The sequence below is a fragment of the Columba livia genome, chromosome 13, assembly GCF_036013475.1.
Source record: "Columba livia isolate bColLiv1 breed racing homer chromosome 13, bColLiv1.pat.W.v2, whole genome shotgun sequence".
Lineage (NCBI taxonomy): Eukaryota > Metazoa > Chordata > Aves > Columbiformes > Columbidae > Columba > Columba livia.
The window spans coordinates 6,435,823-6,461,407 of record NC_088614.1 but is presented as its reverse complement, the minus strand read 5'-3'; the positions used below and the strand labels follow the sequence as shown (position 1 = coordinate 6,461,407).

Genomic DNA, 25,585 nt, shown 5'->3' with positions numbered 1-25,585 from the left:
GAGGTAAGAACACCCGTGTTCTAATGAGCATTATGATGGGTGAATTCATGAACAGATGGAGTAGGAGACATTTATGAGACAACTACTCCAGTGCATGCAGACCAAAAGTATTAATATTTGCCTCTCTTGTTTCCATGTTTCTTGAACTACCTTCCTCCAGCATGTACACACCAGAGAAAGGACATCAGCAGGGAAACCGCATCTTCCAAAGGGATTAAGGGAGGAAGGAATTTGGATTAAAATTTCTTCAGTTTCATGGAGTTTTATCATTTTAAATTCGGGACTGCAGCAATGTTAATGGTCACAGTTCCCATTTCGCCTTCAAAAAGCTTTTGTGTTCATTCTCTGTCTCTCCCTCCCTCCAGGTCTGTCCGTCCATGGGAGGTTCCTGTTGGCACCTATTAAACATCGGTTCAGCTCTGACCTATTGCCTTTCATTTTACTCATTTTTATCCTTCAAATCATTTATGTTTTCTTGGAATTGAATTCCTATAGAGTAAAAAGCTTAACCCCAGAAAAAATGCCGGAGCAGGTTTCTATTCCACAGAGCTGACAACAGATGGCAGTGAGACACCAGCTATGGCTGCAGAGGGAGCAGAGCAGAGGGGACCTTTGGTGGAAGGCACCCCGCGAAGGGCTCCAGCCGCTTTAAGAACAATCAACGCTGTTTTCTAAATCCGTTTCTCAATTTTAACATGCACAACCACCGCTGGAAATTTCAGATGCCTCCAAAGAAACAAATGAAATATTTGTTATTTTGAAAAAAAACCAAACCAAAACAACACAACCTCAACAAATCGTGTTTGCTTTAGTCTTGCAGTCCGACTGGACTGAGCTTAAGCATGGGAGCCCTGAGGACACCATGTGTGTTGCAAGTTAAACATGCAGACAAGCCAGTGCGGTTCTACTGCAGGGAGCGATTTCTCCTGTGCTTCCACAGGAGGAAAACGCAGCAGAACGGGCTCGGCAGGAGCTTCATCCTCGCTGCTGGTGGGACTGGCCACAGACGGGCCAGCAAACCCTCCCCAGCTCGGGAGCGCTGATGCTGCTGCACTTACAGCAATCTGTGACTGCAGCAGCTGCAAAAAGATCCGTCTGCTTTGCGTATGTGTAAGTAAAAGTGATTCTTCTCCTCTGTCCCAGAAATGATATTAAATGCCCATAGCAAATAAACAGATGACAGAATTGAGAAGGCAGCGTTAGGCTTAGTATTAGTAGGTGATATTTATCTCACAGCATCTCCCAAAGACAGATTTAGGGCCCAATCAACCCCAGCAATATTATCACTCCAAAATGATCTGGTTATCTTCATCTCTGGTCTCAAAAGGTGATAATTTTGAGCCTGTTTATTTTAGTTTAGTGACCGTGTAACTAGCCTGTTAGGAGGTTACATAGAATAGAAAACTCATTATGTAAAAAAGTTTCCTACTGGGATTTGAACATTTCTCCTGGGATCAGAAGACCCCTCCAGCCCACCAGGAAGGCTTTTTTGCCTCAGATGTCCTGAAAGATGTGGTCTGAGCTTGGCCAAGCATTGGAGCATGGCCTGGGCAGGCACCACAGTGCTTTGCCATTGCTGAAGCAGAAGCAGCAGCCCATGGGCTGCAAAACATGGGGCTGGGGTATGGGGTGGAGTCCGGGACCTCCAGTCCAGCCGTTTTTCCATCAGGCAACCCAAAGACACTATTTGTTGACAAACAGGGATAGCAGATGTTTTCCCAGCACCTAAACACACTACGCCAGGGTAGTCACAGAACAGGGGACTATTCTGACAGTTTATGAACCAGTTTTGGAGCCAGAGCCAGCACAGAAGAAATGCTTTTCCAGTGCGGGCCTCTGGCAGCAGCCAGGCACTGGGGAGAGCGTCTGAACCCAAAAGGTCCCAGAGGAACACAAAACAGTGTTTATTAAGGGAAAAGTTGAATAATGAAAGCAAACAAGACTGAAACAATGGTCCTTCAAATATTTTTCCTACTTAACATCCAAAAATAAAAAGATGTGACAAAGCTAAAAAAGATCTTTGCCTTCTTACTAAGAAGACACAGCTCCACATTTTGTACTTTTCTGGCTGGCTGGGGACAGACCCTAAGCAGCAGGTACTGACTGCTTCAGAAGATTATTTCAGCATCGGAAAGATTTCACCCATTACCATTTTGTGACAATCTATAGGCACATCCCCTCAGACTACTCAAACTCTTGTCATCTGACAACTTTACCTCCTATAAACTACACGGTTTCTTTCCCAGGTTCTCAACAATCCAAGCAGCATTTGATGGGAAAGCCAAACTGTGAGTTTCCAACGTGCAATTTGAAGCAGAAAATAGAATTGAAAATGTTTGTCACGTTTCAAGCCATAAAGGCTTTGGAAAAGTCAAGCGTTGAGTGGAATTAAAGGAGACTGAGCAAGACCAAAGATACTCACACACATCGCTGACAAAAGAGCCACTGTCCCAGTCCCACCACTTACAGCACAGAGAACTTTTGAGATTTGCAGAAGGATTAGAAAGGAGAAGAAAGATCTACAGCTGTAGATGCTGAGGTATCTCTAAGGAAGGAAGCCACAGAGTTTATCACAGCATGTTGTCAGACTTTCCAGACCTAACCTCACTCCATATGAGCCTTCCTATGCTACTGCGTTCCACAGGTAACGAACAGCCCTCTCTGCCAAACAACAGCCAGACAGCCCTTTAACACAGGAGCATTCAGCTCTCCTCCATCCCTTCCCATCAGATGATATTTTAAAAGCCTTTACAAAATACATTTTAAGCTAAGGATACTCAAATGTACATATTCTTTAAGCACTCACCATGACGGCCTTGTCGCACACGTTAAGTTGCGGCTCCCCTGGCACCATCGTCACTTTGTGCTGCTGGACAACAACGGATATTCGCTCCATGACACTTTGGTATTCTTCACTGGTAAAGCTAGAACAGGAAAAAAACATTGGAGTTCTTAGTGGTGCTTCATGCACAGCATCATTACAGTGTCCACATCACTGAGCTATGTCAGAAGAATTTTCCTGGGCCACAGCGAAGAAGAATGAAGCATTTGGGCTGATGGAGCCCAGCCTGGCTGGATACAGCTGATACGCTGCAAGCTTGAGCTGGTTGCCAAGGAGGAAGGGTGGCATGTGCCAAGAAGGTGCTTCTGGGGTTGTGCCTTAAACAATTACCACGAGAGACACCCTAGGTACAGGCCAGACACCTTGCCAGACGCGTTAGTACAGAAAGTTTGTCCAGACAATACTTGTAGTGTGTTACACAAGGTCACCTAGCTCTCCGTGCATTCGTCCTCCACTCCTCCTAGTGCTTTTCTGAAGCACATGCATCACGTGGAAGCGTTTATTGTAGGGAAAAAAAGGTAATGTCAATACTTTGTTTTTCAAGGGTGTTCTCAAGCTAAGCGCTTCAAATACAACCGTTGGCTAGTAAAACTTCACAGTCACCAAGTAAGACGAACTAATATTATGCAAACAGGAAGATGGAGAAGAATAGAAGCGACTTGTCCAAGACAAGAATACCTCGGCATTTCGCAACATTCACCCCAGGGTTCTACCCCATCTACATTCTTCCATTAGAGCTTTATTATTCCAAGCTGGGACCTATCTGTCATGCTCCAAGCCCTCATACCGGGTTATAAATTACCAGATTTTTATCCACCCAATTACTCTAGTAGGTACTTGTTTAAGTGGTTCAGGGTGTACTTCACTAATACTTCAAGTACCTCTAAAATGGAGGATTACTACCCAATGATCTCATTTTGTCCATCACGTTAAGAGTCACTTAAAAAACAGAGAGCGGCAAATTGCTTCTGAAGATAAAAGAAACAATGCAGCTTGGTCCTGACCTCAGGCTCCCTTTGCTTACAGTCCAAGCTGGCCACCAGCCCCACACTCCAGCTAATTTCCTTCTTTGAAAAACAATCCCATTTCGAAGCCCAGTAATGTGCCAACAGTTTCCAGTAAACCCTATAAATATCACATCTCGGCAACCATCCAGAGAGAAGCTGATTGTGGGGATGGGCCTGAGCTTTGCTGATAGAGAAGCGGAAGGGAATTGGAAATTACAAGCTCGAGCAAACTAATCTGTTGCTCTCACACCCAGTGGCCGCATCCTGGTGGAGAGGACATGGCCGGGACTGGCTGGGGGATCTGCGGGACCACCCCGACATCCAGACGGTTCTTGCAAAGCTCCCAAATTTGTTCCTCTCCCCACACATCCCACCTTAGCGCTCATAGCTCCCTCCTCCAAAACCAGAGGGAGCGGCAGCAGTTTGGGAGCTGCCACAGACCATCCCAGACTCTCAGCCTGGTAAGGACACTCGAGGCAGAAATCACTGAGCTCAGCCAGTGTCACATCCTGGTGGCACAAGGGCTCTTCAGTTTGGAGACATTCTATCTGGAAACCTCCTGGTTCTATTTCAAGCGCACAGGATTGCCAGCCCCGCAGCGTGCTGGAAAAAAGGATCAAACCAGATTTAAAGAGAGGGTTTAATGCTAACCTGTGTTGACACGCAGAGGAGAGCAAGCACGGGAAGGACTGCACACAAAGAGAAAACGCTGCAGAGACAAACACACTGCAGGAGTTGGCCTGAAACCACCGGCGAGTACCAGGGACGCACACGGCGTGTCGGACACCCAAGCTGGACACGGCATGAAACGGGGCAGCCGGAAATATATTAAAGCTGACATACACAGTGATGGAAAGGGAGGGGAAACACAGCTTAGGGAGACACGTATATTTCAGTATTTCAGATTTCTAATGCACCTATTGTGCCAGGATTTGAAAGCTCTTCCAAAAGCTAATCACACTTTATTAAGATCCTCATATTAAGGATTAATATGAATTAATACATATTTTAATCAATTGTTAGAGTCTAACAGATACTCTAGATATCAAATCATTTCATGCCTCCTACTGCTGCTCTTGTAACTATCTAATGTGTTTATGTCTGTCACATACTTATGTCATCTCTCCAGCATTGAAGATCTTCTTTCGGAAGTGGACCCATAAGATAAAATGTTGCTGCTAACTAATTAAGCTCCACAGCATCTTTGCAAATATTTAAGTGCTAAAGAGATAGCCCAATTTCATCCATCCAAACGGCTTTTCATATATAAGGTTCCAAATTAGCTATAATCTGGACAGACCAGCGGAAAACACAGCTGTGGTCTGGATGAAAGATAAACAACATTTTGTCACGACTGCTGCTTTTTGCTCCAAATATGCCAGTCCTGTTGCAATGAAAAAAATCTTCTTGCTATAATCTTAACTGCTGCATTTAGCCACAGCATTGTTGCTCATTAGCAGCCTAAGACACTTGAATGCCACAGTATAACAAAGTAAGCTTGAGTAGTTTAAATCATCATCTTGCTTTAATTCCCACGTTCAGGACACTCCTGGCTTTTTCAGCAAGCTCAGCAGCGACGGGAAATCTTGGCCTAACCTCAGCTCCTGGTGTTTCTGAACTGCTCTTCCCTGCAGCTTCTACACTTTCAGATTATTTCAGCATTTAGCACAGGCTGAATGATTTCCCTAAAGCGTGATGGAAATGGCTTGGCGCATAGAAAAGACTCGCACTTCTCACATAAGTACAAAGCTGGCTAAAGCTAAAGACCATGTATAGATTATGCTCCAAGTCATACCGCTAACCTATAAACCTTGTCTCAGTAGGGCTTAACATGCTCTTAAGATGGCTCAACCTGTTGACACTCGCTTAAAACATATCCGATTGCAGCTGTCTTCCTTGTGGTGAAGTACACGACGGTGACAGACCCCGCACGCTATGAGGTGTCACTCAATGCTGGAAGATAATGACGGATCGTCTTCTGATGCCTCAATTAAGCACATGAACTATCTTCCTCATCCGGCCACGTATCAAGTCTCCGTGCACAGCAGGGGACGGTGATGCCTGCGATGGCACCAGCCCCGGGGCTGGCGTCGGTGACAAACTAGAGACACCTGCTGAGACAAAGCAGAGCCGCGCTGGGGTCGGTTTTCCTGCCTTGCGCCATTCCTTGCTTTGACCAGCTCCGGTTTTGCTCAGACAGACCCGTTTAGCTCCACAAAGTGCTCCAAATCCAAAATCCACGCAGCGGTTTGTAAAGCACTTGCTGACTGCATACCGGGGGCTAAAACTCTCTCCAGCCCTACACAAGAAGTGCATTTTGAGACAAAATCTGCAAGAGAAGAGTGCTTTTACTCTGTATGTAAGATGGAGATAATTACTTCACGGTAATCAGTCTGAGTCATTAATGGAGTTTGGAGACTCTTACACGATGAAGTCCCGTCATTTCCCTGAATGCGTATGCAGGACTGGGCTGCGAGAGCTGGGTTTGCTACATTCTCTGTTCCAAACTTAAAAAAAAAAAAGGATGATATTATCTATACAGGTGTTTGGGCATTATTGTGTGCATGAAGATGCAGAGCTCGCTGCCCTCGGGACATGCAGCATCTTGTATTCCAGTTCAACAGTCCTGCCGAAGGAGAGCTGGGAATAGCACGGGAAGAACGAGCGGGTGAGCAGGTGGTGTTGTGAGGAGTTTGCTAAAAGAGATCCCCCGGTGTACATGAAATTATTCCACGCTCAGAATGAGTGGACAAAGTCCAGGGTCATTACACTAATTGACACTTTACCTCCGGGAAGTCTCGGGAGATCCAATCAGGGCTGGATTGTGAGCGCTGGGTCCCAGGCACAGGTGTGGCCTCTGCTTCCTTCATTTAGTGTAATTGCGCCTTGGCAATCTGCTCCCATCTCCTCCCCAGCCAAAGAGCCCCGTGGAACCTGCTCTGCCATTAACCCCCCCATGCCCTGCACTGAAATTCAGGTTTGGAAGGAGGGTTTGTCCATGTTTTTGGTGTTAGAGCTCCAGTTTATTCTTGCAGTCGTCAGTCTTTCACCTTCAGGTCTGGGCGATTCTCCACCATCATCAATACACCCTCAAATCAGAACCAGAGCAAATTAAAGAGGATTTTCAGCATTTAAAAAAAATCTAGATCTTGTCCTGATGATTCCCGTAGTATGTCTATCCTGGGAGTGACAGGACTGCATTATTATTGAGAGGAATGTATCAAAATGGGTATTATATAGTGTGCTTCATAAAAAACTGACAGAGGGCTCTTAATACATGCTTTCAGATTTATAGCATGTTTTACCAGACACAGGTGAAGTTATGGCAAGAGCATAAAACTTGGCTAATAAAGTATATTTTACTTCCTTCTCCACCGGAATTATTTTAATTAAAAACATTATTTTTAATTGTGCAATACACCCAGATTCAGGTAATTTGATTTTATCTGTTATCAGTGCTGTGAGGCTGCTCAGCACTGCAGTATCCAAGTCTTGATCTTGTCCCATTATTCAGTCTTCCTCAGTTTCTCTCTTGTATTATCAAGTTTATTTGCAATTTAAAGTCTGCACAATACATGAGGCAGACAACAGGTTTGGGGCTCTACTTCTGAAACATGGCAACTTACAATTACTGGAAAGGCTCACAGGGCTGAAGAAAAGCAAAAAAGGAACCAAAGAGAAGACTGAAGGGTCTGGTCCAGCAGCATCTGCTGGGACCCAGTTGCAACTACCTCACATTGGGCATGTGGCCAGTTACCCACAGGAATATTTGGAGTATTGACAACGCCTCTCCTCTGGGTGGATTCTCCAGTGGTGTCCACAGCTTTCCTTGCAGCAGGGAGATGTGATCCTGCTGATCCTCCACCCAGTCACCTGTTTTCATGAAACTTCTAACTCCCGGGTGCAAGAATCCTGCTTTTCTGCTGCATTCCACCACAAGCGACTGCAACATTCAAATGGCAGAGGGGATGGAGGCAGAATGACTACATAAAGCCTTAGTATCTGCGTGAACGGGTGACAGAAGATAACGACTGTCCATCTGATCCTCCTGCTGGTTGCTTCAGTGGTATTTCTGAAGCAGAATTTAAGCCATGTGTCCTTCAGGCTACTGCCGCACTGCCTCAACCTGTCTCTGAAGAAGATGCCCATTTCAAACTGCATTTTGCATTTTTGAAACCAGTTCAGATGGCTTTTTACTTCAATATTCCTTTTTTATACAGCGCCACTCTAGCCCAGACTCATCGAAATACCTGCAGGCTGCTGGTCTGCCACAATCACGCAGGAGTTCCAGGTTGATCAGACGATGCACCACAATGCAGAGCGCTGGTCCCGGGCTGGGCAGGGGGCAGCGATCAATCGAGATGAGTTTACCTCTGATCTTAGGCTAGAGATTCTCCTCCACAGACGTATTCTTCTTCAGCCCCCTTCCCTCCGGAGCTGTGTGTGTAGCGGCTGTCATGCCTGGCTTGCAAATGTCTGACAACCTCTCTGCATCCAGCCCCCGCGTGGTTATGCTGGATGTTTTTTACTGGCACTGCGGAGGCTCTTTTACCCTCAGCTCTCCAGTTTCCAGAATTTTAGTGTTCCTCAACACCACCTCTCCTGTGGCAGCAGCTGATTCGCCCCTGCAATTGCAGCTGCTGCCATTTCCTTCTTTTTCAAGAAGACGAAGAGTCAGAATCTCCCCTGAGCAAGATTCTGGCTCTTTGTTATACATTTTTGCACCTTCTCTCTTTTCTCCACAGAGAGGTTTCTGCCCTGATCAGTACGGCAAGACTGGCAACACTTCTATCAGATCCTTTCCCCTTTAGCTTCCCTTCAGGAGCTTCTTCCCTTCGTTTCTGGCTCCATAACCAGTGCAATTACCTCTCTGATGATTTCCTGTATTTTCCATCTGCTCGAAATAGGCACTTGTGAGCTCTCTTGTTAATTAATGTGTTCTAAAATCATTATGTTCATCAACCAAGCCTTATCACTTCCATTTTTTTTCCATAATAGTAAAATGTATTGCCCTAAGTAAAACACAGGTATTTTGACGTTCAAATTTTAGTAAACTCAGTTTTGAACAGGGGCTAATTGCTCTAAGCAGAAGTCACTACTAACCTGGAGTATCAACAAGGCGTGAGCACCCTGTATTTACATGTTATTAAGGCTTTGCACCTCTGGCTAAAACTGCCAAAATTTCAGAGATTTCTGCTCTAAATTCTTTTTTTCGGCTTTGCCACCTGACTCAAAACACTCTCTCTACTTCAGTCTTTGCTGGGTATTTTGTTAACGGTATTTTAAGCTGTGCCAGCTTTTGCTATATATTATTACTTCTGTTCTTCCTGACCGGCAATGGAGTATTTTAGTAAAGGCATGTATAAATAGTCATCTGGGACTTGGGTAATAAAACTGACAACTGGTTGTGAAGATGTTACCAAGAGATAATTCCACTGAATTTTTCACAAACAAGTTCCCTATGTGGTACTTAATGGACACACAATACCGCAAACATAACACAACTTAGTAAAGAAAAAGACCTATCAGATCTTTTAGTTCTGCATTCTGATTAATTTGGTAACAAAGGCACCTCACAGTCCAAGTGGTTTTTTTGAAGCAAAACCCCCTAGTAATTACACCTTGGGAGGAAACAAAATGCTGCTTAGACTTCAAGAAACATTTCTGCTTTGTGTGCTGCCTAACACACAATCTTATTTATATTTTAAAGTTGGGAGCTATAAAAAAAAATGCTATATCTTCTATCCTACAGCCTACGCAGATCTAGTCAATCTCTTGGATAACAAAAGACACAAACTTCTCACTATACAAGAACCAGATAATGAGGCAACTCTTACTTATGCAAGTGCAGTTACGTTACCATTTTTGGCAACCAAAGAAAAGCTTATTTATCAGTAAGCACACTTTTTCAAGACATATTGCCCATATATACCCTGGTATTGCAGGTGTTGTTATTACAAGCACCTCTCCAGATGCCAATTTTGCCTCATCAGTACCTGCAGGCATGTTCATGCCCCACATCATCCTGCAGCCACATAAATGTCGAGCTTGTCCTACGGTGCCAAGCTTTGCTCAACGCAGTTCTCAGGAGAGTCGTCCTCTTCCCAGGAGACAGCTTGCTAATTAACCTATCTGATGCTTACTGCTGAGCGTGTCAGTCCTGAAGGTCAACTACAGAACGGGATCTTGCTCCATCCAGGCTGTTGATGTGATGATGTAAATACGGGCAAGCTCAGGCAGTGCGAGAAACTCCTGACATGCATTTGGCACTGCTGTGAATCCTGGCTGACAAAACAAAGTCTGTGAGGCTCTTGGGTTCCCGGGGTGAAGCTCCAGTTCAGGCTGAGAAGCATCAGTGATTATCTTTCAAGGCAAAGGGGGCAAACACAACCGTGTCTCTTGGCAGAAGCTGGAGTGCAGGAGACGGTCCAGAGGGGCAGGAGCAGCAAGGGACAGTCACAACCCTGTTGGGAGGGTCTGTTCTAGAGTCAGGCGCACGGGGGATGCACACACAGCCTTACACGAAGGGGAACATAAGTGCAGGGTGCCATATGGCTCAGAACTGCCAGACGTATCCCCAACATGATGACAGGACCTGCCTGTAATTGCCTGACCAGTTTTTCCACTGCATGAAAAGTGCTCCTCGGGGAAATAAGTTTTTGCTTCCAGGCAGGCTCCAGGAAATTCAGTGAACTGTCAGACAGAGGAAGGACTTGTTCTGTTCCACCGTGAAACCCAGGGAATTGAAAGCTTTACGTGCTGTCTCTACATCTTGAAGGGCTTGCATCTTCAGCGATCCCTTCAGCAGCCGGATCCTCAACAAAGGCTGGAAAGGCGGATCCCTGTGTTCGGAGACGAACTGAAATTGTAGCCTTGAAAAAGTCTCTTAGTGTCATGCAGCACCTTGTGAGCATGGTGTCGTGACCTGAAGATGTTTCACACGAGGCTGCCTGAACACAAGCACCCTGCAAGTGACATGTTGCCACAGTTGACTGAGCTGCCTGATTTCGAGGCTGCCCCAGCTGTGAGATCCCCAAGAGATCCCAAATATATAAACAGTGGATCTCTCTGCAGGTTCATGTGATGTGTGGCCTTCTTGCACAGCAATGGAACCTCTTACAGGTGGTTTTGCATGTGACTCTGCTCCAAATGAATGCAAACCAAGAGATACGACAGATGATAAGGAATAAATGAAATAAAAAATGAGCAAAAGCAGGCAAGAAGAATGGGACATCGGTGTGCCATGCTGCTCCTTCACAGCCTCCAGAACAGCAGCACAAAACCCAATAAAATCCAGTACAGATTTAGCAAAGCAAAGTGGTAAAAGTAAACTAAAGAGGGAAAGGTACCAGTACACCCGGAGCGCAATGCAAATTTTTCTAAATGCTTTGGCAACATAACGACGCAGCAGAGGAGCCAAGCTGGTGAAAGAGCCGTGTGGGGGGACGGTGCAGTGGGGCCAACACCGGCTGAGCGGGAGCGGGACCGGCACACCCGGCATGGACGGACGGACAGATGGACGCTCAGAGGAGAACACTGGAGTCCCTCCTGAGAAACATCAGTGTCGGGACTCCCAACAGGCTGTCTGCCAAGGGGGATAATTAAGCTAAATAAAAATATACCACAGTAACAGCTCCACAAATTAGGATAATTTAATTACCACATTCGATATAAGAGACTCACTTCCCATGAGTTTTCCATTGTGACCAGAGAGAAGACAATAGAAACAGAAATGTGCTGCAGAAAGGAAGATTCATGTACTAAAAAGAGGCTTTCTTTTAGGGTCTGCATATTAAACAACAGCACAGCTTTCCATAATCGTGTCATAATCTTGCCATAAAATTCAATCAAAGTAACAGCTTGTGAGTGCCCAAAAATCAATGGAACTGTAGGAGAAATGATTGCAGATGTAACACTAGCATTTATTTCCATGCTCAAGCCACAGTTGGGATAAGGAACATCCAAATAATAGGGAAGCAGGAGTCCTGCAAACACCTCTTTGGGAAGAGCTCCTCTCCCTCAAACCCAGAGGAAACACAAACTGTAGGCAAACTACAGTTCACTTAATACTACCCATTTGTTTCATTGGTTGGAAAAGAGGTCATTTCTATCCACTTATTGTCCTAAAATAAATTAGTTGTTAAACCAAGTGGGGCATAGTCTTATCCGGAATCCCAACCCAGTAGCGTAGTTACATGGAGCTGAATTTAAAATACAGGAGCTGCAGATTTGTTTTATTCATTAGTGCCGAAATGCAATAAAAAGCGAGAGCTAACGTGCTGGGCTTCCAAAGAGCTTTATACACTGTGTAATGCACCTCTAGGGTGCTCGTCTGTTAAGTAAGAGAGAAGTGAAAATATTTTCCCTTCCCTTCTCTCTCTAGTGAAAACACTTAGTGGACAGCACAGGCTTAGTTCTTTGGAAAGTAATGGAGCGAGTGTATCCACTCAATTATTTAAAACAGTTGAGTAATTGCAGTCCTGTCAGCTCAGAAAACACCTCTCTGTTAAAGCTGCTGCACAAAACCATTCCTGTGCAGGCAGTCACGGTAGCACTGGTTTTATCTTTCTTTATTTCCACATGCTCCAAGTGGGAGCCGCTGGTGAGGGATGAGTCTGTGTGCCCTGGTCGTGGCTGGTTTTGCTGCAGGGTAAAACTCAGTCAGTAGAAGGAAAGAGGGAGGGAGATGGGGACACTTTGGGAGGTTTTTTTAGAGGTGGCAGGTTCGTACGTGGGCTGTGCTGGCTGATGACTATGTAAATCCTTACGGAAATCTCTCAGGGCATGGTGTGTGCTGGAGATGTTACAACAGCAGGTTTATATGAAAATGGATCCAGATTCAGACAGCCAGGAGAGTCCAGGAGGGAACAGGACTAAGCAGAAAGTTCTCTTGCTAAAGCCCCTCTGGAAAAGCTCCTTTAGCGGAGGCTGGGGGACAGGAAGGCTACGCCACATTTGCCTTTCACAGATTCCAGCGCACAGAGGAAAAGCACCCCACAGTGTGCAAAGATCACTTGACATTTCTCTCCTAGCCCCAAAACACAGAGAATCACAGCTCCGATGCACACACTCACCAGCACCACTGCTTCGTTCCATACCTGCCCTGCAATTAGTCCTGTCCAAAAGTGCACGTTTGGCCTCCTCCCTCAGGGGTGGTCAGACACAAAACAAGAATGACGGGGCTGATGAGCCTTGGACACGCGCACATCACTAACCTGACCATTTGAAAATGGAGGTTTGTTCCATTCCCTTTACTACTTGCCAGTAATGGCTTTTTGGGACGGTTTTCAAGCAGATTGCAAGAAACACCTACCAAGGTAAATCAGTCATATAAAGCACACACTGACAGTGCTGAGAGTTTTCACATCTTCGTTAACTGACTCACCTTAATGGGTACTTCTCTCCAAGGTCCCTCCCCAGGTGGAAGAGCAGCGGCAGAGTCGTGTGTTCCTCCTGTGTATGTGTTGTCACTCCGGAGACGTTCTGCCCAGGACAGAAATCAATGCCCTGCAGTGAAGAGGAGAGATCATCAGGGGAGAAGCAGGGGAGGGAGCAAAATTCTAGCTGATGCCACTTTCTTCAGCACCTTGTTCCAATATACCCACAAAATGCAGAGTTATTTTGAAGTTAGAGTCTGCAAAATGGATTCTGATCTGATGGGGTAAAATAAGGTGACAATGTTGGTATCGCACTGACATAAGAGCTGGAGCAGGCTTTACATTTTTATCTTATTAAAAAATAATTTCTGTAAAATATTCATTAAAGTGAAATGGCAAAACTAAAGACAGAGGCAAAACCATTTAATCATAAGAATTATGTACGTGGAAAGGATCTTCTCTTTTTGGTTTCTATGGCTTAGAAACACACAGAGAGGATCGGATCACTTGGCAGTTCTGATCAAAAAGCAACAGTCTGGGGGGAAACATCCAGTTAAACATAGGGGCAATGGGCACCTGGGAGCACCCCTGAAATCCCGCCTTGAGCTGAAGGATCTGTTTCACTGCAGAACAAAGCAAATCCTGTTAATTTTAAAGAAATGGGTGCATTTCTGATTCCTAGCAGGCTGGTAGAGAAGCACTCACTGGGGGATGACAGTGGGGCTGGAAGAAAATACATTAAGTCTGGAGACGTTCTTGTCGCCAAGATTCAAGTCTGGGAGGTTAGATGCCTCCCAAAGATGCCTCTGGGGGGTGTGTGCGTCCCAAAGCCTGGCTGGTTATTAGCCAGGTGTCGAGGTCCCTAATTGCCCCGAGCGTGGTTTGGGGGGCGAATGGAACCCATTTAGCCCTGGGAGCAGCCCAAAATGCAAAACACTTAATTTCACTGAATGGCAAATAAAGCAGGGTGCCCACAGACCAGCAAAGACTAGCACCAAATGGACTTGTTAAAGCTCAGTTTTACAATTCCAGCTGACACGCTGCGCTCCTTACAATACCTCAAAATGCCCCGAGACACGGACAGAGACATGGAGAGAAGGTAAATGGGAATATTTCAATGGAGGTGGGAAAGAAGCTGTAGCATTTGCTTACAAAACAAACCGAAAAGGGTCTCTACAGATGTTGGTAGGATTTGATTGGCAAACAATTTTCTAAAAATATCCTGTGTTTTTAATGGACAGCTGGTCAGTGGAGCAGTTAATATTCTGCTTTTCAATAAAGCAAGAAGTTTAGAAGCCCATGAAATCCTATTTATCTGCACAGAGCTATAGATTCCTGAATCACTGAGTGGAAAAATAAGAGAGTTGCTTGATAGGTTGTAGTGGCCGACCAATAATGGACTTTAAATGGATACAAAAATGATCGACCTTTCCACCTTGTGACACCATCGGCCTCTGAAACACACAGCGTAAAATAGATTTTTATTTTTATTTTCAAAAGGAACAGTTAATGACAAGGTATCAAAGCCTACATAACATCCAAATTACAATTTGGATGCGAATCAAACAAGCTATTTAATTAAGAGCCCGCTAATTGGTACAATGCTCTTCGGCTGCAAATGCTTTAGTTTGAAAGAAGATTTTAGTCTCTTGGGCATTTGTTCATACATTGCTCTGTTTATATTTTATCTCATTTCTTACAAAATCCTTGTAGCCGAGACTCCAGAATGCAGTCCAGGCTGCATCTGCTGCGACAATTTGACTGATGCCACCAGCCAAAAGTTATTTGTCCTTCTAATCTAAGCACTCAATGGCCTCTTCAAAAGTGGTCTATTGGGGGAAAAATGAAATAAATAAATTTAAAAATAAAATCAAGAATACCGTTTTCCAACATTGATAAATAACTCTCTTAAAATACGGCTGAAGCCACCCTTTAAACTTCAAAGGCCTTTCAACTTTATCTCCGCAAATAAAATTGACTATTATTATTTTTATGTACTGTCTGACTGCCAATATTCAACCTACAGAGAGAACTTAAAATATCTTCTACCTGCTCACCAACAAATGAGCGAAAAATAAGAGATAAAATGATATCCTCACACCCCTGATCAAGGCGTCATCCTGCATCAGAGCCAGACCTATACTACAGACACTGGAGGAGCCCAGTCTACTCTCCCTTTGACAGAAAGGAATATCTTTTCATCCACAACACTATCTCATCCTATTTCGCAAGTCAAAGCATTTTCAGTTCCCAGGCTGGAAAGAAAAAAAATCAGCTATACCACAGATCTGAAAGTCTGGGATCCCCAAGTCTCGATCGCTTTTCTTTTCTGGAGCAAAATCAGTATAAATTAAATCTGCTTGAGATTTGAGAATTATTTAAAGACGAGCCAATCCACACCCTGGAGCATCTGGGTAGTGCCTCTGGTTCTTGGAAAGGGTGTAGATTTGGTCATGCGTGGTACTGAGGGGGATGGACATGGCAAAAGTCCTTGTGTGTGTCTTGGATGGGATGGAAGGAGCTGCGCCCCAGCTCTGCTCCCCAGGCAGGACAACGGGCCTGCTGAGGATGGGGCCTCCCTTCTAAATGACAATTTAAAATCCTGGATCATTTCTTGCCCTTCATTAAACAACTCCCCAGGCTGCAGAGGAGCTCCCCCCATTTACACTGACAGGGAACTGACTTCAGCTCTCAGGCACTGCCAACAGGAGGGCAATTCACCCAAAAATCAAGTTATGTTATGTGAGAGAAGAGCAAAGAGGCAGCTACGCCTGCCCTTTCCCCCAGGATAACAGAACCCACATCAACTACCCCTCCATATGCTTTTATTTCCTTTAAGCTATTTATTTGGCAGACTGTTAATAACAATATGCAAGGGATCAATAGCTGGTTAAAGCACAAGCCTAATATTTTATTCTGTGTGGTGTCCAAGGTAATTTGCATGTTTACAGGTAATACTGATCACACAAAGCAGAAAGGTCACTCGCTGTGTTTAAACAAACTTGTGGATCTTCTCTCCTCAATTATAAAAGCATGAAAGCCAAACCAGAAGATCCTATCTGGAGCATGGCAGGTCTCTGCCTTCTAAGGGAACTGGTAAAAGAGCATCAGATGGCAACCAGAAATAGCTCAGCTCTGGCACCCACTCTCTTACCCAGGTGCGGGGTTTTGTGCCACAGCACAGACCTGTTTGCTGGAGGAGAAATTCCAGCAATCCTCCTTTTTAAAGAAAAAAACAACCAAAACAAAACCTCAAAAATTTCCCACACATTGGGTAAACCTTTCAACAAGCACATCTTTCTGCCCCTCTTCCCAGCAATCGTGTAGCTTGGATTGTTTTTCCGTTCGTAAGATCTAGCGGCTGTTAGTTGCACAGCTTATGCTTTAATTTCCAGAGCAAATGGACCACAGATGCTATGTCAATACAGACATGAGACAAATACAGCCGGTTGCCAGTTTGGGCTCTCCGCCAAGTGATGGAATCACCACTTGTGTTAACGTTAAGCCCTCTGGCAATTCATCACCCTGGCGCTAACCCAGATCCCTCCGACTTGACGAGCGGCTGCAGATTTCGATAGCGACACAGCAGATCTGGGGTCTGTCTGCTGGTCATGGCTCCTCATTCTGCCACACAAAATCCAGAGCAGCAAAATATTGGAAGGAGAAAAGAACAGCAGTTAATTAAACCTGGGAACGTCGTTTCTTGCTGTTCGCCACAGCGCGGGAAAGTGGCCGTTCTCCTTCTCCTGGCCATTCCCAGTAAAAACCTCTCAAACTGGAGCTCTGAATGACCAGACACCTGAAAGTGTGGCTGCCAAGCTTCACCCCCGTTGAAGAAAAATTGCTTCTAATGTGTTAACTGTCTGGAAGAGACCCCAGAAGATGGGCAGATCAGCAAAACCTCCGTCGGCTCTCAAGCAGAAGCGATCAATGGGTAGCTCATATGCTCAGAGGACCACAATCAAATGTCATTATTTGTGAGGTTCTACTTGACTTCACATCCCCCTCGCAGAAAAGGCTTTATCGATCCCTTCACGTTGGGGAGAAGGGCAATCAGCCAGGCTGCGGCAGGAATAACCCCTTTGGCATTTTACATTAAAACAATCGGCTCTGCTGGCAGGCACCCACACCGATCATTTAAAGACACAGGAGCTCCCATGAAAAACCACTGAAGGCTACTAAGGAGATACTAAGCTGGCAGCAGGAAGGTTGATGTTATCAGCCACTCTCCAATGAACCAAAGGGTGTTTTCCACATTTTTTTTCTTAATTACTTTTTCCCCTTCTTTCATCACCGCTCTCGGATGGCACAAGAACTGTTCTCTACGGGATGGCTTCTGTGGCAGGCAGGGAGAACGAAATTTCCTTTCTCCTGCTGGCTCATACTCCTGTCTCTGCTACATAGCATTAAATTGGGCAATTCCTGAAGGCCTTACTAGTTACTCAGATAAAACCATAGAGAATGCCCATTTTTCCCCCCCCTTTCAGACCCCTCCTTTCAAACAAGGAGGATGAAATGTATCTTTTCCTTCAATCCAGTGGACAAAATAACCGGTAACAATGCAGACACTGAGGGTTCACATTTTAGGAGTGGGAAGTGTGCACCCAGCATCATGGCTGTGGGCACCAGCAGCAACGGAACAGAAAAGCCAAGTTTGCATGCGTTATTTGTCATGCATTTTACAATCCAGTTTGAATTTGGTAATGAACAAGGATGGATGATGAGAGCAACAAGAGCAGCATTTTACACAAGATTTCCAGCCCAAGTCCCGTGTGTTATGTTGCACAAGAGAGGGATCTTCCCCCCGTTTATCCTTAGTTCTGCTCCAACACACAAGACATGGCTGTTTTTATTACTGCTCAAGAGGAAAGGTGGTCAACGATGGTGGAAAAGCTTACATGCTTAAATCCACCAGTCCTAGAGCAACAGGGACTCAGTCCTTGTGCAGGGTGAAGATTTCTCTCCCTCTACCAAACTACTTAAAAATGTTTTACTATTTAAAAATATAAAACACGGTTTTCAAGTAACGTTTCCTTTCTTCTATCTCTGTCCCACTTACCACTTCTCGAATGCCAAACTATGTAAACACGAGCCACCTATATGAAAGGAGATGGAAGCCAGGTAAGCATCCTATGGAATCTGGAGGAAAAATGTCCCATGGAGCTCTTGCTCTCATTCGCTTCCATTGAGCGAATTTGTTTTCCCTCTGTGCTTGCAAGAGATTAACCATTCAAGAATGCAAGTTACCCAAGTAATCAAGTTAAGCCAGCAGAACAGGCAGCAGAGGTATCCTCCAGCTCTGAGGACAACTATAAGAATTGATGCTGGGAGTTGGACTAGAAAAAGAATTGCTTGAGGGCTAAAGAACAAATAAAACAAAAAATAGGAAGAGCAGAACAGCATACTTTGACTGGGTGACAGATGACAAGTTTTAATCCCTATGGCAGAGGATGCAGACCTGTAAGGGCAGGTTAATGTCACGGGAGTCTAAGACGACTGGAAACCCCTGCCCTGCCTGTGTGGGATATTTCCAGGGTAAATATTCCAAGTGCCATATGGAGAGAAGCATTTATATCCTTGTTCGGCTTTCCTAGGCTGTGCTTCCTGTAAGCTGCCTCTCTCTGGTACATTTTTATTTGTATATACATACTTTATTACTTAACTAACTTATACCGCATCCAAACACAGAGCCTTTCAGGTTAGAGGCCAAAATCGCACACATTCTTTCTAGATAATCCTGAAAGACCTGGTAGCCCTAAACAGACCCAGGACATGCACCAATTTCACATTTTCCAATATCAACAGGAAAATGTGTTTCTGGCTGCTTTAATGGTATAATCTCATCTAAAAGTCAAACAAAAATGCACAAAACATGGATTAAAAACAGCACAAGTTTCCTGTATCAATGATTTCCCACACTGCCAAATAACAAGAGAGTTCTGAAAGTGAAGGAGGTTTTGCTAAAATGTGCCGTGTATCTATCAAAAGAACGAGACACTCAACTACCCATAAAACAAAGCTCTCAAAAATTTGCAGACAGCTGTTTTGACACATCTGGCCAACTGCAGACCTCTTTCAAATGGATGACATGCCAAGCAGATCCATCCGAGTCTGGACTTTCAGACAGAAAGAGTTCACATTTGGAAATTTAATAAGTCTTCATATTGGATTCACAATAAGGGAAGGACGCACGCTAAAGATCATACAATTAACAAGGCCTCATTAGCCAAAGTTCTACTGGGATGGCAAATCAAACTTATCGAACAGCAATCCTGCCAACAGTCAGAATACCTAATGCCACAGATGTGCATCTATTTAAATACATTTTTCAAATTAAATCAGAAAACAAATTGGCACTTTTGATTCTGGCAGCGTCACTGTAGCCCAATATCAACTCAGCTGGGAACACCGGGCACCGAAACAGGCAGCAGTATCGTGAGATCACAAAACTACAACAGGACTCGGAACTCTGCAACTGCTCTGCATTCTGATTTATTTCTACGTTTAAACTTGCAAGGCTTGTAATTAATGGCTTGAGGACATGAGGAGAATTGGAACAAATTTCAGCCTCAGCTTCCTCTGCATGTTGTTAATGGCTGGGCTGTCCACTAATGTGCTCCAATTTTACCCCCATCAACCACGTGTGATACAAGCTGCGGGAAAGCAAGTGAATTTTTAATCATCTCTCTGATGTACAGTATAATTGCTGACTTTTATCAGACGGTACTTAAACAAAGACTTAGAAAGAAATAAATATTCCCTAATTGCACTACTGCCATTGCTCACAGTAGGAGAAGCCTTTGAAATGAGTAACTGGTCCCCATTATCACGGCTACACACATACTCGGACATGTACAAATAAGTTGAGATCAATGTAGTCATTTATTTATTTCCCAACTAGGTATGTGTGTGTGACATTATCTTGCATGCACATGGGAAAAGGATGCGTCTGCGCCCATTCGTACACCCAGACACACACGCAAGCTCAGTCTCATGCAGGGAAAATCCTCCTCACTGTGCCACGGGCGATGTATCAGTTTTACTCACATACTAACCTAAACAAATATATTATCTCATTTTAGCTGTGTAGAATTAACATTGAGACTGAGTGTGCAGTCCTTTCCTTTTTCCTTTCCTTTCCTTTCCTTTCCTTTCCTTTCCTTTCCTTTCCTTTCCTTTCCTTTCCTTTCCTTTCCTTTCCTTTCCTTTCCTTTCCTTTCCTTTCCTTTCCTTTCCTTCTTACTCCACATAAAACAAAAACTTCAACTCCTAGAGCATTACAACCTTAAAAAGACAAATGCACATATTTACAGCCCTGAATGTAAATGACTCCCTTGGAGCTGACGTTTCCTTCTACCCCCAGGACATCCCAATGAAAGAAACTCTGCACTTTCACATCCACAAATGTCATCAGCACTTATTTCTGCACCTGCGATGCCTTGAGGACCCACTATAAGTTTAAAAAAAAAAAAAAAGACATTAAAAATGCCCATACAAACAATCCCTCCCCAATACCAGCCTGCTGTCAAAACTGCTGAGAGCTGTGCCATAATGCATTTAGTTCATGTCTAAAGGTATAATCAGCAAGGCACATGTGTGAACCTGCCGTTGCAAAAATGCCCCAGAGTTTAGTACCCAAGTCTGAGGTAAGAAAGATACAAAAGAAGAAAAATAATAGTGCTTAACATCCAATTGTGAGAAGATCAGCCAGGAAATTACAAAAGCTGTGCCTCTTTGGGAAATAAAATGTAAAACATCTTAGAGTGTGATACGGGCTCACAGAAGTGCTGATAATAGATTAAACACATGTACTCTACTGTTTTCAACAACCTGTGTTCTTTCCACTGTGTGGTTCCTACGGCTTCCCTTTTCCTTTTCAAGAAAAAACAAAACAACAAGGCCATTCCTATTTCACTTAAATAGTTCAGGGCACCACGTCTTCTGTACTAGATATTGCGAGATACAGGATCAATTTGGCTTCAGACTCCAAACTTTGTAAGGGTGCACGTGAAACCTCAGAATTCAGCAGGGAAAGCAGCTTAATATTAAGGAGCGCTAAGAAGCTTAATATTAAGGACATTAAGTGCTGATTGAAGGGAACACCTCTCAGAACAACTCTGACTTTGCTCCTTTTCCTCTGCTCCTCTCCGACTTCAGCAGGAAGGTGCTGGGACACCAGTCCCCTTAGATTTTGCAGCAGATCTGGTAGATCTTAAGAGGCTGTGAATAAAAGTCTGGCTTGCAAGTGCACAGCGACATTCCCCAATTTAAATCTCTGCTTTCAAGGGCTATTTTTTGCCAGGAGAACAAACGGGAGCAGGGTGTGGGTAGGTGTCCCATTACCTTGCTGTATTCCTCCCAGGAGTTGCTCCAGGTCCAGTAGTGAGCCTTGTAAAGCCCGACTCTCACCGCCATCATCTCGTTGCCACGATAATAGAATATGGGCCTGAGAAAAGAGAGCAAAGCTGCATGAGAAACGTCAAGGCGACGGGCTCGGGCAGCCAGTGCCGCAGCAGCCCGGCTGATAAGGGAGACAAACACTTAAATGGCGTCTGGCTTCCGATCCGGCTATCAGGCAGAAACAGGCTGCCTCCTAATAGTCTCCGCTGCAAGGTTTTCAATTAACATTTTTTAAAAGCGTTCATCAAGTTGAGAGCTCACAGGGCGCAAGAATGAAACATTATACAGCTTGCCTGCCAGTGATTGTTAATCCCTGAACTATCAGACCCTGTTATTTCCTATGGTGCATGCCGATTTAAACACCAAATGTCTCAGAAATGGCACGTGTGTGTGAAACAAGGACACAGCCTGTGTGACAATCAGTCTCCTCATGACAGCAGCACCAAATTATATGCCGTCAGTGTCATGGGGACAGGGTGGCCAGGGAGGGCACCAGATGCTGGCTGGCTCTGGATGCCACCTCAGAAAAACCCCATACAGGAAAACCCAGCAGCCAGACACACTTGATTTTTAACTTCTGCCCCTTTTCTTGCCCAAATCCTCCCTTTGCATCATCTAAAACATATCACTGAAAATTGCAGGTTTTTTTCCCCAGAGGTTTTCCTAATTAAAAATGCATTTGAGAAATGCCCTTTGCTCAGAGCATTTGGTTTGCAGCTGTGTACACGCACTACCCTTGCCCTGGGCATCCCAGCAACGGTCCTGTGGCTTTCCCCAACAACACGCTCCTGGTTTTTGAGGGAACAGTAGGAAATTTTACTGAAATGGATTATCTGCAGGAGAGAGGTTTGGTTTGCTGGTGCAGCTCATCACACGAAGACATCCACCTTAGTCAGCTCTTCTGTCCAGTTGTTTCAGGCTGCTGATGAGATCGTTTATCACTGTTTATCACTGTCGGGACAGTACGTACATCTCTGTCTTTCTTTCAGAGATACCACTTGGCAAAAAACTACTCACTCTGGTGATGCCATCATGAAAAAACAGTCCCTAAATGCAAGATAAGGTTAAAATATCCACGTCTGAATGACAGAAGTGGCCTTAAATCTCTTCTATTTTAAAATCACAGCCGTCCCTGCAGGTTTTTGCCCTTTTTTAAAAGAAAACTATTTTCCATCTTTGAAAGAGGGTTACAGCTTGTACTCAAAAAACTGCTACTACTGGTTTCTTTTCTTCCCCATTCACTTTTTCCTTTTTAAGCTTAAAAGAGCACAACAACTGCAGCTCTTAGAGAGTTTTGGGGGGCTATGGAAACAGTGACCTGGACAGGTCTGGGAAAACAACCAACCAACAACAAAAACAAACAACAAACAAAACAAAACAAAATGAACACAAAGAAGGGGAAAAATGGAAGGAGAAAAAGCTGTGACTGCTATTGTAACACAAACAGCAGCAGTTCCAAGGGGCTGGTGACTGCATTGAAATTCTCTTTTAAACCAATGAAGCAGCTTTACAAACTTGCAGCAGCAGAGCTGGGCCAGGCTGTGTTCGAGGAACATGCAATGTCTCACAGCAGCCGCTGGCCGAGCTCTCAGGTAACACTGTACACATGCTTCTCGCATTAAAGGGCACAAAAGCAGTTTTATGGAACAAAGCCTTATGTCCAACACAGAAAAGGGGTCAAATATGTTTTCCATGCGTATATTTCCTTGCTGTCTCACAGAGAAAGAATATATTTCTTTTCAGATTTCCTGAGCTGGCAAATTCCTTATGAAAATCACAACTACAAGACCTCTCTAGACCCCCAGTCCTCCCAAGGAGGGAGCCAAGGGTGTTTGCTGTCAGATCTCAGTGCCCATACCTGACAGCACAACTCTGGGCACAGAAACATCCCAGGTCTTTAACCCAAATCTGTTATTGCAAAAGCATCCACAAAAACAGGACCCTGGGGGAGGTGGGAGTCCAGCTCATCCGCAACGCCCAGCCTTTACTTCCAGACTCCCCCAAGCCAAGGCTATAAAGACCCAGCATATTCTTGGATGGTTTTAAGTAATAAATAATGTATTCTCCCCAACCCAGGCTCCAGTTCTCAGGCTTTTATCTCCCCTATTGCCATATGTTGTTCCAGGGATCCCTGCTAACCCCCTGACATTTACAACTGTCCCCAGACTCCACTGTATGACAACATGTCAGGAAATTGCGCGTCACTTACTCCACGGCGGAATTAACACATAGCATAAAACTCTGCTGCTACCCCACCTCCCTGAGCAGGAGCAATGATGCGTTAATTCAGTTTATAGAATATTTCTGTAAACTTGATTTAAAAACTAACCCCAAATTTGGCATTATTTCAGTTTGGAGGCAAAGGGTCGGAGCTCTGGGCTCATAACAAACCTGTCAATTAGCTTGCCCTGCAAGATGGCAGGTAAAAGGTCGATGCCGTCAATCTGTCTGTCACTGGGAGGCTGCAGTCCCGCCAGGGAGAGGCTGGTGGTGAACAGATCCATCACATTGCCCAGCTGGTGACTGACCTGAAAAACCAAGGAAAATGCATTTGCAAAGAGACCTTCAGTAAAAGCCAAACCGAAACGGGCTGGTTTCCATTCAAGCAGAAGTCTTGCTGCCTGAATCTCAATCGCTGCTAAGCGTCTTTTGAGAATACCTCCCTTTACGGTGCTGCAGTCACCAGCAAACCTCCTTTTGAAATCATAAAGATGATCCATATTTCTCCACTTCTAGGGAGCATTTGCACTTTGATCCCTTTTTTCATTTTCTTCTCACTTCTCTCGAAGTATCTGCTTTCCAAGAACATGTTTTTGCAGAGTTCAACTTAATTTAGCAAATTCCAAATAATTTGTAGATTGAAAAATCAGCATTTAAACCAAGAAAAAAAACAGAAGTCCTTGATTTGTTCCTTCTCCAGGTCATCTCTGGAGTCCAGAATACCCTGAGAGAGTCCCAGAAAGCACAGGGATAGATGGACAATAACAAAAAGAGCCTGATGACTTCATCTGCAAACCATTTCCAACAATTCAAGAACTGTAAAGTTGTGGTATTTTTAGTATATATTTTAATAGGGGAGAAAAACATCTGGTTTTGGCTCCAACAGAGATGTGCAAGTTTTTGTTTTTTTCTTTTTCCTTCCTTAATTGGAAGCCATGCTTATCTCCCTGGTCTTGATTTGTATTTTAAAAACCTAAAAAGTCTGTTCTGACCGCTTCTTTGTGAATCTTTGCTCCCAGCCTGTTTGTGGTACGCTACAGTTATCTGCTGCAGGATGGTTAATCAGCACACTAAATTAACACACCGAATCGAAGCAGATACATTCAAATCAAGAGCAAGACCATTTTGCACTAGGATGCACCAGCCCAAGATGCAACATGAAGAGACTTCTCAGCTGTACCACTTGTTTGGAGACCAGAAGCCATCTGATACGAGCCCACATCTGCCAGTACAGAAGCACTTTCTGACTCAAATCCAAGTTCTAGCCTTGCAAATGTCAGTGTGAACATCACGATGCCAGGACTATCAAAGACTTTTTATCTCTGAATCCTCTCTCTACGACAAACAAACTCCCAGCCTGTAAGCTGACACTGGTTATTTAAATATGACAACAAATGATAACATGATAAACGAATTTTTGTGAGATGCTGGCTCTAGGAAAAAAAAAACTGAAGGGAAAATGCTATTTTTGCTGGGACACTAAGCCTTTTATTAAGAGACTGGGCTGACAAAAGCAAACATTTAAAGGAAGAATTAACAAGTTAAAAGAAGAAACGGGAGAAAGCAACGTTCAGGGAGCCGATTACAAGTTTAACATTACAATATCACATTACTTGATTACAGTAATTTCAAATTTTAATGGTTTTCATTCATCAAAAGGTGTTGGCAGGAACACACCATATTAAAGCTGCATGCAAGAATACTTCCACAACTCGCCAGAGAAAATCCAAGTGCAAAGT

General features: G+C 44.3%; 1 protein-coding gene across 1 annotated transcript in view; it reads right to left on the bottom strand.

Moving 5' to 3' along the window:
• GALNS (galactosamine (N-acetyl)-6-sulfatase) overlaps positions 1-25,585 on the bottom strand; it is a 46,212-nt gene that overhangs the window by 3,063 nt on the left and 17,564 nt on the right. The window contains exons 10-13 of the mRNA XM_005504723.3: positions 24,018-24,154; positions 21,570-21,672; positions 13,235-13,356; positions 2,807-2,924 (exon numbers count right to left, since the gene is read on the bottom strand). Of these exons, the coding sequence (XP_005504780.2) occupies positions 2,807-2,924; positions 13,235-13,356; positions 21,570-21,672; positions 24,018-24,154 (480 nt within the window). The remainder of the gene's footprint in view (positions 1-2,806; positions 2,925-13,234; positions 13,357-21,569; positions 21,673-24,017; positions 24,155-25,585) is intronic.